General features: G+C 51.7%; 1 protein-coding gene across 2 annotated transcripts; it reads right to left on the reverse strand.

Annotated features, from left to right (window-relative positions):
- Positions 1-231: 231 nt before the first annotated feature.
- BAMBI (BMP and activin membrane bound inhibitor) lies at positions 232-4931 on the reverse strand. Of its 2 annotated transcripts, none has more exons than XM_058297764.1 (3): positions 4673-4931; positions 1457-1744; positions 232-1019 (listed from the first exon to the last, which is right to left on the reverse strand). In XM_058297764.1, the coding sequence occupies exons 1-3, from the start codon at positions 4746-4748 to the stop codon at positions 601-603; spliced, it is 783 nt and encodes a 260-aa protein (XP_058153747.1). In that variant the 5' UTR covers positions 4749-4931; the 3' UTR covers positions 232-600. The 2 variants fall into 2 exon arrangements, with proteins under 2 accessions (XP_058153747.1, XP_071071570.1); XM_071215469.1 differs by lacking the exon at positions 4673-4931 and adding an exon at positions 2957-4536.
- Between the last annotated feature and the right edge of the window lie 8571 nt (positions 4932-13502).

Raw genomic sequence — 13502 nt, forward strand, 5'->3', positions numbered from 1 at the left:
AATTGGGATATAACATTGAATGATGGGCATTACACATTTAGAAACCAGCCACACTGTAGAAAAATTACACACACGCATGTAGGAGGAATAAACAAGATCTTAATCTTGATTAAAAAAATCAAGCCAAATCCTAATTGAGCCTATCATGTGCAACAGATCTTCACTGATAAACTTAACATGTAGTTTCTTATAGTTCCCACTTGTTTTAATTGATGAAAGACACCACTAAACTTCAGACAAAATATATATATATATATTTTTAGATCTTTACAATAAATCAAGATGTAGGAGCTTACATAGAGCACATCTGAGTTTATTCAGGGTCTCAATTCCAGCTCCCTTGGATGCAAATAACCCTGGTAACAGTGTGTACAGTCTTCTCTTTGCTTTTATCATTTTAAAGCAAATATTACATCTGACTGTATTCAAGTCTGTGCAAATAATCCTTCAGAAGAAATAGCCAAGATTCTGTTTGCAGAGGTCATTTTGTCTCTCAAAGATGATTAAATGAGTTTGTTTTTCTTCAGATAAAGTGCTCCTGTCCAGCAGAACTCAAAGGCCTTCAAGCGTTCCAAGAAATTTAGTTCAGATAAGACTCCGTCATACAAATTCCAGCTTCCCGTGCCCGCTGTACATGCCCCAGTGGACGAGCGAGAGGAACTTCTCGTTGCTGAGGTCCGCCTGTCTCATTTTGTCACAGTTCATACAGCAGTTCTCGTGGCCGCTGACCGGCACCATGCACTCCAGGTCCAACTTTGCAACCTGCCCCTTTTTGGAATGGTGGCCGTGAAAGCTGTAGTGCAAACGGGACAGCATCTGTTGCCGCTGGTCCTGAAGTCTCTTATTCTCACTTCGGAGCATCCTCAAGGCTAACATGATAAGCAACACTAAAATGAGCCCTCCAGCTATGGGAACAGCAATCACCGCCGCCCGGAACCACAGCTCTTTGGAGGAAGTCAGCTCCTGCACCTTGGTGATGAGGTTCCTGCTGCTGTCGTGCTGAAATCGGTTTCCTGGTCCTGAAGGGATACAATCAGAATGATCAAACTCAGCCAGCCCCCCATCCAGAGGGATCACCTCTGCATTTTAAACAAAGAATCCCACTGAGAAAGGAGCTTCCCAGGGCATGAGTATCTAGAAAGCAGATTTTGCAAAATGACCCAAAGGTTACAAACACGTGCGTTTACACGCTGGCAATCTTGAAAGGTAACGATCTTTTTCATGCCTTCAAAATGTTGAAAAAAATAGGCAAAGCCAATTAGGTAGACAAGACGTCTAATGCTCAGGCAGACATAAAAACTGCTCAATAGAGAAGCATCCTTTCAGCCAGCCCTACTTCTCCCTGTGGTGTCTCTAATTACATTAACAACAAAATCAATAGCAGACATGCAAAGCCTTGGCTGTCCCAAGTCTATAGATCAGGCAGGCAATCTAGTTAGAAGCTACTTCCACCTACCTGAGGCCTCCCCTTTGGGAGGAGAAAGAACATCGTGCAAGCCTCTGTAATTGCACATGTCTTCGTGACAGCATTCCAATGTGGGCATGGTGGTGCCAGAGTGGTTTTGTGCCTGTTTGGCTTGGCAGACATCGTCTGTGCTTGCAAGAGAGTCCAGGCAGCCATGAGTGAGGGGCGAATTGGCGTTTTGAGGATCAAGGAGTCTAGAGAAGCAGGCGCCCAGCTCAGATTTGCACATGTAACCAGTTGCCACACAGTGTGCTGCATCGCAGTAGCACCTAATCTCACCTGCAAACAAGGAGAAATCACATCAAACTCTGCCGGGGAGATCAGATTGAGCATCCATCCACTTAAGCAAGTGCTAAAAAGCTGGTCAAAGGCATAACTAAGTCTCAGAACATTCTGGAAAAGCCCTTTGTGTAAGTCAGTGCTCTGCTGCAGCTCACTTCAACACAAGCTGAGACCCCCAAGATCAGAGAAACCCAGGTTCCCAAGAGCAGATGGGTCAGAAAGTAATCAACAGTACACATTTGTTTTCAAAGTGAAATAATCATCACTATACAATCTCTCCTACCGTAAGGTAAACTGCACGAGTCATTCATTTTCATCCTACCTGACCGTACAACATAAAAATGCTAGCTTTTTGATTTTGTCAGTATAAATATTTGATCGGAACTGCTGAATTGTTTACTACCTCTAAGAGCTGTGCCAAGATTTAAGAGCTTTAGCTAACACCTTGTAAAGTTATTAACTAGAAACACAACAATCTAGAAATTGCTCAGGTCAGGAGGTTTTAAAACTATGAAACTGGGCAGCTATTTGCAACCTCTCTAGAAAAGGCAAACTTTTCCTATAAAGATCTTTTCATGCAGAGGAGCTTTTAGTCAGTATATTGTAAAACAGGAACTAGGCAGTTTACAATTAGTGGTTTGCTTGCCAAAGTCAATTTCTTTCAACCCAAATGGAAAGTCATAAAACAGGGGTAAAACTGCAAGGCTAACTTCTCCTCCCCCTCGCCCTCCACCCCCGTTTTACATGTAATTCCACATGTGATCTAAAAGGGGAAACATTTAAACTGAAAATCCTCTCTGCTGGCTGAATGAAAAATCCTTAAGGAAACCTCAAAATTCTCTACAGGAAGTGATTAAAAGTTTCCTTTATAAAACGTAGTTTGTGAGCCGGGCTGTCATTTAGCCACAAGGCAAGATCGGAGGCTTGGACCATCAATTTCTAGTTTCAGTCATCTGGGTCCCAGAGGGATCACTCATCTGACGGCCACCCCTTTGCGCCCCAGTCTTTGTTGCATGCCACAGCTAAAGCGACTGTCAACTCGGCGAATGCACATACTTCTGCCCAGCCTTCGGGGCTGAAGATCTGTCTCTAGTGAAACCTCCACTGACATGGAACAACGGGGCTGCTGCTCTACAGACCTCTTCCCACCCTCGCCTGCTTTCCTTCTCCTCTCGGTGCACGCCCAGCAAAAGTGTCTCATTTAATTACCTGTCCAAACTCCAGGCCACCGTGAGGTATGCCGCCGCTAATGCTGCTTAGGCTCCGGCTCTGACAAAGCACAGCCAGCTAAGACAGCCCCAAGGCTGGAGGGCTCGCTCCCAGGTCTGCACTCGCCTTCCCGCGCGTAAGTCCCTTCTCCAGCCTACCCTTGCCTCCTCGGCTTCAAGCAAGAACTTTGCTCTGCAGAAGTTCTTTCCTCCTCTTCCCAAGCTTGCTTTTATTTTTTGCAGAGGCTCACCGGCCTGGTGGGGTGACGACTGGTCAGACAAATCACATGTCCAGATTTAAAGGTTAAATAAAACAGATTAAAAGCCACTTTTGATCCTGTGACCTTCGGACACCTAGTTTAGAAAACAACTAAATATAAAGAAAATGCTATTTAAATGTTTATGAGACACTATTTAAAATACTATATTTTTTCAGTGACCTAAAAATAAGTCAAAATTTTGACAGGTAACTGGGAAAGTTCTAACAGCTTTTTTTTTCAAAAATGGAGCCACATTTTGGCTTTTGTATTAAAACTATATTTCTGTCATTTCATAAAGTTTCTTCCTGTGGCACGCCAAAGGCCAGAAAAGGGAATGGTATTTTGAAACAGCGAACAATGCACTTCTGTTTCCCCTTTCTTGTAACTGTATGTAGTGATTAAACAAAAATGTCTGCTTTTAGTCAAAATGGCTACAGGAGACTGCTGGCTTCTTTGAAGGCTTTTGAAGTCCACAGCAGTCAGAATCTCTGATCCCCTAATTATATCATTATCAGGCACATAGTTTCGGTATCTGTGACTTCACGTCAGCCCTGGTGCCTCCCTGCTCTGCAGGCCTTTGATAGGGCCAGGAGGCTCCCCTCTGCAAGCTGCACAGGGCTGTTATTTAGGGTTAATTACACCCTTCCTCCCAAAATAAATAAATACTGCAGCCCATCCTCCGTGCTGGGCTGGCTTATCCTTTAACCTCAGGTCTGCTACATGGCAATTAGAGAAAAGTGGGGGGTGCAAGAGCTAAATACGCTCCCTACTTTAAGAGGAAAAAAAAAAGAGCTCTGTCCGCAAAGCAGTAGGCAGAGTTCACGGCGGGGAGGGGGGGACCTTGAAATCGCTAGGGCGCCTTGGGGCTGTTTCCACCCAGAGGGTGAAAGCCTGCAGGGACAGGAACTGACCGCCGGCCTTTTTTTCCAGCGTCTTTGTAAAAGGAGGTGAGAGTGGGAACCAAAGGCTGACACGGACCCCTCCTCCTGGCCACCAAAGAGCGACACAACACACACTGCCAGAGACAGAGGCAGCCACCGAGATACACGCTTCCTCAGACACACTCCGCCGCGACACACTCCGGGGCAAAGAAAGACACTCGCGCGCACACAGAGACTAGCAGACGCACTCTCTCCTGCGGACACACGCTCAGATACACACTCACGTGCAGAGACACATCCAGACGCAAGAGACACCCGCGAGAGACGCACAAGAAGACAGACACACGGACACACCCACTCGCGCAACTCCAGCGACACATTCACGCACAGCCACCCGCTGCCGCAGAGCCAGGTCTTCCTGCAGCCCTGCTCAGAGACACGCACACCCTCGTGCGCACACACGCTCACAAAGAGGCCCGCGTCCAGGCAGGGACGCGCCCGCGCAGACCCCGGCCCTCGGGGACAGGCCCGCGGCCGAGGGGGCAGCCGGCGTCCCGCGACGCCGCCCGCACGCACCTTTGGTGAGCAGCACGGCCATCGCGCAGAGCTCGAGCTGCAGCCACACGAAGAAGGAGCTGGAGTGGCGATCCATTGACGCCGCCCGCGCCCGCGTCCCCCCGCCGGTGCCGAGCCGCGGCACCGCTGCAGCCTTCGCCGCCGGGGCGTCGCACGCCAGGTCAAGGCCAGCGGGGCCGCGGCCGGAGCAGGCGACCGGGCCTCGGGTACCAGTTCCCGAGGCGCGCAGAGCCGTCCGGCCGCCCTCCCGCCCGCTGCAGCCTCTGCGCCGCCGGCCCGGCCAGCGCCGTAAATAGCGCCCGGCGCGCCGAGCCGGCCCCGCCCCGGGCCCTCCGATTGGCCGCCGGGCTCCCGTCACTCACCCGCGGCCAGGGGGCGGGCCCGCGGCGCCGGCGCCGCCTCGCGCGCGCCCCCTCGCGGCGCCTGCGCGTCCGTGGCCTAAGCCAGGCGTGGATCGGGCCCGGCCCCGGGGGTTCAGCGCCCGGCGCTCGGCCTAGTGGCCCTCTCAAGTCAGCGGCCCCTGGCCCGTGACCGTTTTGGGTGCCCCCGAAAGCCGCGAGGGGCCCGCGTGGCCGCCCTCCCCGGGCACGCACCGCCGCTGGGGTCGGCGGAGAGCAGGGGAACCCCCCGGGCCGAGTCCCGCCGGCCCGCGCGGGGACCGAGGAGGGCGTCCCACGGGGCGCCAGCTGAGGAGGGGGCCGGCGCGGGGCCGAGGAGGCGCCCCGCGGGGACCCGGATGGGGAGGGGGCCGGCGCGGGGCCGAGGAGGCGCCCCGCGGGGACCCGGATGGGGAGGGGGCCGGCGCGGGGCCGAGGAGGCGCCCCGCGGGGTCCCGGCTGGGGAGGGGGCCGGCGCGGAGCCGAGGAGGCGCCCCGCGGGGACCCGGGTGGGGAGGGGGCCGGCGGGCGCGGGACGGGGGAGGCGCCCCGCGGGGACCCGGCTGGGGAGGGGGCCGGCGTGGGGCCGAGGAGGCGCCCCGCGGGGTCCCGGGTGGGGAGGGGGCCGGCGCGGGGCCGAGGAGGCGCCCCGCGGGGTCCCGGGTGGGGAGGGGGCCGGCGCGGGGCCGAGGAGGCGCCCCGCGGGGACCCGGCTGGGGAGGGGGCCGGCGCGGGGCCGAGGAGGCGCCCCGCGGGGACCCGGCTGGGGAGGGGGCCGGCGGGCGCGGGGCGGGGGAGGCGCCCCGCGGGGACCCGGCTGGGGAGGGGGCCGGCGTGGGGCCGAGGAGGCGCCCCGCGGGGTCCCGGGTGGGGAGGGGGCCGGCGCGGGGCCGAGGAGGCGCCCCGCGGGGTCCCGGGTGGGGAGGGGGCCGGCGAGGGGCGGGGGAGGCGCCCCGCGGGGTCCCGGGTGGGGAGGGGGCCGGCGCGGGGCCGAGGAGGCGCCCCGCGGGGTCCCGGGTGGGGAGGGGGCCGGCGTGGGGCCGAGGAGGGCGCCCCGCGGGGTCCCGGGTGGGGAGGGGGCCGGCGCGGGGCGGGGGAGGGGGCCGGCGCGGGGCCTGCTTCCAGCCGCCTGCCTCCGCCCCCGCCGCGCAGCCGCCCGTCAGGTGATCAATAAAGCCCAGACAGACCGACAGATCAGTAGGAGCCGCTGGCTTCTCCCGGGCAGGCGGGGCGAGTAGCCCGCTAGAGACACTTAGCGAAAATTAGCAAATCCAAAAGCACCCGGCGCCAGCGAGACGACCCAGGCAGAGACTGACACTCAATTAACCACCCCCCAAACAATCGCTGGCGAGCACACCCGCTGGCCCTGATCGATATCAGCCCCGCGGTGATCTGCTCCCTGAGATGCTAATTCATTTATTCTGACTCGAGGGGCTGCGGGCCCCGGAGCCCCCAAGGCGGTCCTGGAGGGTTCTGTTGTTTGTTTGTTTTTTGTTGTTGGGCTGAGTTCGGCTTAAAACTCTGCAAGAATAAAAGGATTACCTGAGAGAATGCGCCGTTTCCCCCTCGCCCCCCCTAAAAACTCTTGAGATTAACAAAAGTCAACCATTTGCAAAATTTCCTTTCAGGATTTGCCAAAATTCCCCATCTGAAAGAGTATCAAGTGAAGAGGTGAGGGTTGGAAGAAAGCAAGCAAGCAAGCAAAAGGCAGTTTAATGGTATGGTGAGAAATGTAAAGTCAAACTGCAGGGAGGAAGTGAGCTTTAAGACTAAGAACAAAATTTTGTATGTCTTGAGGACAGAAACTCAAGGAGAACATAGACACCTAACCTTGTAGTAAAAGTTGTTTAAAATCTGTAGAAGTGCAGGATGGAGTTAAGGAAATTGCCTTTGAAAAATAACCTTAAATGCAGAAAGAATAAAATAACTTTATAAATGGATGCTTCGGCCATTACTTCCCTAGATCAAAACTGCATCTAAAAGGAGGAGAGGGCCCAGGAGAAAAGTTTTAAGAAAATTAAACTGGTTAGGGGCCCAGGTAAGCAGCAAGGAGCATGCCTAGATAGAAGCTGGGCCTGGGGGCAAGAGTGTGATTAGAACTTCTGGATTTCTAATTCTTTGATCAATTAATTCTGGGGAGGGGGGAGGGGTAGACAATACTTCCATCCAGGTAATGACATGACGCGCCTTCCTTTCACTCTGGAGAGTCATTTATTAGCTAGAATGGGACGGTTAGAGTATTATCCAACCACCTTGGAGGGTGTGCTGCAGGCCAGCTCACAGTGTCTGAGGTTACAAAAACGAAGCAGTCAGAACCTAAATAGGCCATCACAAACAATAAAGTGGGGCAACCAAGACGTTCCAGTGCTGGGTGTTCTGAGGCCTAAAAAGGTACCTAGCCCAGAAAGCTAAAGTTCTCAGGAAGGTCTCCTGAGAAAGGAACCTGGGGAAAAAGCAAGGAGGGGGCTTTACAGCTCAGAGGAACCTGGGCATGCAGTTCCCTGACGGAGGGAGGGCGAGGAAGGAGGGGAGGGGGGCCAGACTACAAGCAATTCCTTGTTAGCCGAGCAAGGAGAGGAGATGCACCTGAAAGTAACCGTGCATAGCTTCCGTGCTGATAGAATCTGGGGTAAGGGAAGACCATGTAGTGCGCTGTGTCCATGAAGGGTGCATTGTAGAACTTTCTCAGGGTCGTCCACCCGGAGGTGGGCAGTGGCAGCCCTTCTGGCCAGATCTTGGTGGTCCCAAGTTGGCGGTTTAGATTCCCTCTTCTGGGACTTTGACCAGAGACGCTGGTCAGTCTCTACAGGTCACTTGGCAGCAGACAGATGTACAAATTCAGAGCTGTTGGGCAACCAGAGTCACCTGTCTGCAGAGAAAGACAAAGTTTACACAGATGCTCAGACTGGCAAGGATGGAAATCCAAATGGATTTCCAGTCCTGGTGAGCTTTGCTCACTTCCTGTCCTTAGGTTCCATATGAAGGTAACTTGAGTAAGTTCCCCTCTTTACTTAAGGTTCTTTTTTTCCCCTTAATTAATTTCCTTTCTTTTTAAAGAAGCTTTAGATTACATAAATGTTACATTAAAAATATAAGGGATTCCCATATGCTCCACTCCCTCTCTTTCCCACACTTTCTTACACTAACAACATCCTTCATTTGTGTGGTACATTTGTTACAATTGATGAACCCACATTGAAGCACAGCTATTAACCATGGACTACAGTTTGCATTATAGTTTACACTCTGTCCTGCACAATTTTGTAAGTTATGACAAAATATTCAATGGCCTGTTTCCATCACTGCAATGTCATGCAGGACAAATACAATGTCCCGAAAATGCCCCCATATTACATCTATTCTTCCCTCTCCCATCCCTCAGAACCTCTGGTGGCCACTGCCTTTACATCAATGATAAAGAGTTCGTCCATTGCTAGAACAATAATGTCTGTAGAAGAAGAAGAATAAGTCTACTTTAGTTCATTGCTCATTCCCCAATCTCAACGACTTTGAGATGGTGATGTCCACTCTGCCTCTAATTGAGAGGGGGCTTAGATCCCATGGGACAGATGGATGGAACCCTCTTGCTTGCAGTTGCACACCTCTCTGTTCCTTGGGATGGGGGTTGTCCATCATCATCTCCTTGTTAGTTGTCCTGGGTGAGTCCAATGGACTGGAGAGTAGGTTTTGCAACTTAATGTTCTTTTGCTTGCAACCCAAAGGGCCCAAGCTAAGACACTGGTATTTTATTGAATGAATATGGACTTTTATCATTCCATAATGTACATTTTTTCAGTTGCAAACAGTTCAGAACAAGAGCTTGTGGTCCATTCTACAGACAATGGTTTCCAATCTTTTGTTTTTATTATTAGTTTAATGAGTAGACTTTTTAAATGGCTAGGAATTAGTTTTAAGAGAAACAAATCTACACTTTATGTAATGGTTTTGGAGCAGACATGGACTTTCCAACTAAATAGTGAGAGTGTTTAAATCAATGTGGAAAATAAAAATTGATTTAAGGATAATATGTCAATTATGAGGCCATATCAATAGTTTAGAGAATAGGCAACAATTTTAATTCAATTTACGAATCCTCAGGACAATTGCTTCTCTTCAGAATTTTATTTGTGTTTTGTATATCATCCAATTATTACTTTCCTACATGTAGGTTGATAGAGAATGATAAGTAGAGAGGAAAATAATAAAACCCAGTGTCCTTTTGAAGTTTAAATCAAGGGATGAAATCATTGATCAAAATTCTTTTTACTGTTATGAAGGGAAGGAATCCTCAAAATACAACTAGGAAGCAAATTATCTATACCCAAGAACAAAATCTTATTCTAGGCCTAATGAACTGAAATAATTAAACATTATAATAGTTTTGCTCTGTTACCTTCAAACAGTGTTCTGATATGATTTATCCATGGCCATACGTACTATACCATCCCAGCACACCACTAAGCTACATCTTTATTTTGTCCTACACCACAAAATGACTTTTTAAATTTTATTTTAATTACCAATTGGAAAAAAAGAAAACAACAACAACCAAGGACCCATTGTGCCCTAACCCATTTTATTAATGATGTTGTAATTTTTTACAAGCAACAGTTTCACTCATGAACTTACATGTAAAAATCCTTAACAAAATATTTGCAAACTAATCCATCAATGTATGAAAAGAATAGTATTCCCTAACCAACTTGATAAAGAGCATCTATAGGCAGTGGACTTGGCCCAGTGGTTAGGGCGTCCGTCTACCACATGGGAGGTCCGCGGTTCAAACCCTGGGCCTCCTTGACCTGTGTGCAGCTGGCCCAAGCGCAGTGCTGATGCACACAAGGAGTGCCGTGCCACGCAAGGGTGTCCCCCGGGTGGGGGAGCCCCACGCGCAAGGAGTGTGCCCCGTAAGGAGAGCCACCCAGCGTGAAAGAAAGTGCAGCCTGCCCAGGAATGGCACTGCCCACACTTCCCGTGCGGCTGATGACAGAAGCGGACAAAGAAACAAAACGCAGCAAATAGACACAGAGAACAGACAACCGGGGGAGGGGGAGGGATTAAATAAAATAAATAAATCTTAAAAAAAAAAAAAGACGTTAGACAGTATGCAATAAGAAGCTGTCACAAGGAGCCGTAATGCACACCTCCTGGCTCCAGTCTTCTAGGAAGCACAGCTGCACTTGTGTTTCTGGAAAGAACACCTTTGCATTAGCCATCCCCAGCTGTCATTCCTTGTCAGATGTGAAGCATTTCCTAATAAAATTGAAGAGGGGCTGGGGTGGTCCTCGGCTGGGCTCCTTTGGGCGGTGCAGCAGAATAGACAGACCCTCGGAACTCGGCTAGGAAGGAAAAGAGGATTTTTTTACTAGAAGGAGACCTGAGATGTACAAGCTCAAATCAGCCTCCCCCAACTGCAGACATTTACTGTTTTATGCCATCAGGATGCCAATGATAATTGGGGCAGAGCTGGACATGGGGCTTCATTAATAAATCTTAATTGGTTGAGCATGGCAGGCGGGTACCAAACCAGGGTGAGTTACAAAGTTATTATCAGAGCTCAAGATTCTGGGATAGGAAAGTACAGCCTAGAAGTCAGGTATAAGGTGGGTGAGTATTATACGCAAGGGAAAGGCTAAGATTTGAGTAACCATAAACAGGGATGAGCCCTGCTTAGAAGGACCATCACAGCATGTCTAGGCTAAATACAGCCAGTTTCAGCAATTTCAGATATTAACCTTTTGCTATTTTTGATACTAAAAAGGCATCTATGTAATTCTTAACCCTTAGTGACAAAGGTTCAATACAAGGCCTCAAAATTTAAGCTCTCCTGGATTCTTCTAATACTACAAAATCTCGATCAGTTGTGGATGCGCTGGCTGTGAAAGCGTTTGCTGTTCTGCTGTGCTGCGCTCGTGGGGCGGGTAAGACTGAGGAAGCTGCGCCTGCCCTCGGAAGGCTTACCATCTCGCCTCTTCTAATTTAAAGGACGGCTTGTAGAAAATGGGGTTACTGACATTCCTTTCTTCCTAATCCTTCCAGGCTTCGGGGGAAGATGAGCGGTTTTTCTGGAAAGGGGTGAGTTCAGGCCTCTGAGGCAGCGCCTGTCCTTACGCAGCAAGAGCCCGACCAGAGAGGAGACAGCGGTGGCGGTGGGGAGGGCTCGGCGCCCAGAGGGGGCCTCTTCCGTCTTGACAGATTCAGGAAGTTTCAGAAAGTGAAGCCCAGGCCCCAAATATCTTTCCTGAGTTCCTGTTTACTGACTGAAAGGGAAGAAGTCCTCGGGATCGTGCCAAGGAAACCCGACGGTGCGGGTCGCGCTCACGTCCACCGAAGGCGGAGGCGCTGCAGCAGCGCGGGTCGCCGCAGGCGGAGCCTGGAGGGAGGCCTCAGGCCCGAGGGCGCGCGGCCCCCGAAGGGCCCGGGGAGACGAGGCGAGGCCGCGGTTAGGCTGATAGGAGGTAAGGGTGCCGCGGCGCCAGGAGCCCGGGCTGCGCCTTCGCGCCCCTGCGCCCCCCTGCGCGCCCCGAGGTCAGGCGGGCGCGCCCCTGCGCGGCCCAGGGCTGTCCTGCGCCCGCCCCTCGTTCCCTCCCTCGCCTGTCCCACCCACCCGGGACCGAGCACCTGCCGTCTAGTAGATGCCCCCCAGGCTGGAGTCGTCAGGACCTGGAGACCACCCTGTCCCCCGCCTGGGCCGGCGACCCCTCTTCAGGCCACCCTGCCCGGCCCTGGGCCCCCCGCCCGCTACCACTGGCTTCTCTACTTTCCCTACCCAGGAAACTTGTAGGGGGCGGGGGCTTCCAAGTCCGTCACTCGGGGCCGGGGCGTGAGGGAATGTGGAGGACAGGGTAGGAAAGAGGTTTTCTTGGTGTTAGCTTCTGATCAGAATGGGGTCCCTGGGTGATCTCAGTTTTTGGAGTTAGGAGTTAGGGAATAGAGGCTTTCCTGGGGGTCACCCGGCAGATATTCTAGGGGCAGGGATAACTTTTGGAGTGAGTAAGGTGTTTTGTTTTGTTTTAAACTGCCGTTATGTACTATTTTCTGATTTGAAAGTAATGCATCATTGTAGAACACTTGGAAAATACAGAAAAGCATGAAAACTTGTGTGGCTCTGCCCCTGGCAGGGCACCCTGCTCCCAGCGGGTCTCCAGACACAGCAAGGAGGTGGCAGGTGCTCCCGGCACTGCAGGTCCCCATGTGAGACCTTGGCCGAAGGCCGACACACCTGTCTAGACCTCTGTCCTGTCGTCTGTGAAACAAAACTAGTAGAATGACCTCTCAAGTCCCTCCCAGGTACAGCAAAACATTCTCAGAAAAGAAGTGATGGTCTTATACAAAATGGCAAGCGACATTGCCTTGTCCATCAAGCCAAATAAAGAAGAATTACTATTTTTCCAGAAACGCTTTAAGAAAGTCTTGAAAAAGCCATTATGGGACCCCCATCTATCCAGCAGGAGCCCTGACCCTTAAAAACAACTGAGAATAATACCACCAGTGTTTCGCAGTTGGTTTGGTGCCAATGCCCATTAAATGTCCAGAAGGAAGTGAAGGTTCTGCTGGAATCTGCCCTGATGGGACCATTCTAGAGTGGCAAGCCCAGGGCAGGAAGTCACACCTACAAAAGGTCTTCGATGCAATAGAGTGGTCAAGCTGATGAGAGAGTGACCGTTTAATACCACAGTGAGCCACAAAGGGAAGGAAGGACTTTCGTGATAGGAAAGGAGGCTTTGTACATTGCAGAGGGCAGAATAAGGACCCAAGGGTGCCAGGTAAAAGCGGTTAGTCAAACTTCAGTTAAGGAAGGATTTCCCAGCAATTAATACTGTCTGGAGATGGAATGGGCAGCCAGGAGAGGCTGTGGTTCCCAAACACCAGATGAAGTCCAGCGGTAGATACAGTCACAAATTGTTGGGCCAGGGGATGCTTTAAAGTCCCTTTCAAGGTTGAGATGCTGTAATTACAGCTACTGCAGCTGGTGATCATTCCCTTTAATATTACAGAGGATGACAATGCTGTGTACTTTTCTAGAACAGGGAAGAATACCGGACACTGGAGCTCATCTGAATGGAAACACCTAAGAGTCAGCTGAGAATCTGAGCTGCTCACGGTCTCAGGATGTGCGGCCAAGGGACAAGGGAGGGCTGAAGTTGAGCACCCACACTGCAGAGCAAAGCTGTGCACCCTGGTGTCAGGTTGTGCCTGCGTGGGGAGAGGGGTGCCTTTTCCTAATTGACGGAAGAACATCGGGTAGTCCAGCTGCGCTCCTGTAACCAGGTCCCAGGTGAGTGGACAGTAGCCACAGCCACAGGGCAGATGGCCCAGAAGCTGGCTGAGAAAGAGGACCTCCAGAAAGACCAAGGAGAAGAACCTCCAACCCGCTTTCAACAGACCCAGGTTCTCCCACACCTCTATTGCCTGCTACCAAAAGCCACTCCCTGGATGTCCTTCCTGGCTGG

The sequence above is a fragment of the Dasypus novemcinctus genome, chromosome 5 (assembly GCF_030445035.2).
Source record: "Dasypus novemcinctus isolate mDasNov1 chromosome 5, mDasNov1.1.hap2, whole genome shotgun sequence".
NCBI classification, from domain to species: domain Eukaryota; kingdom Metazoa; phylum Chordata; class Mammalia; order Cingulata; family Dasypodidae; genus Dasypus; species Dasypus novemcinctus.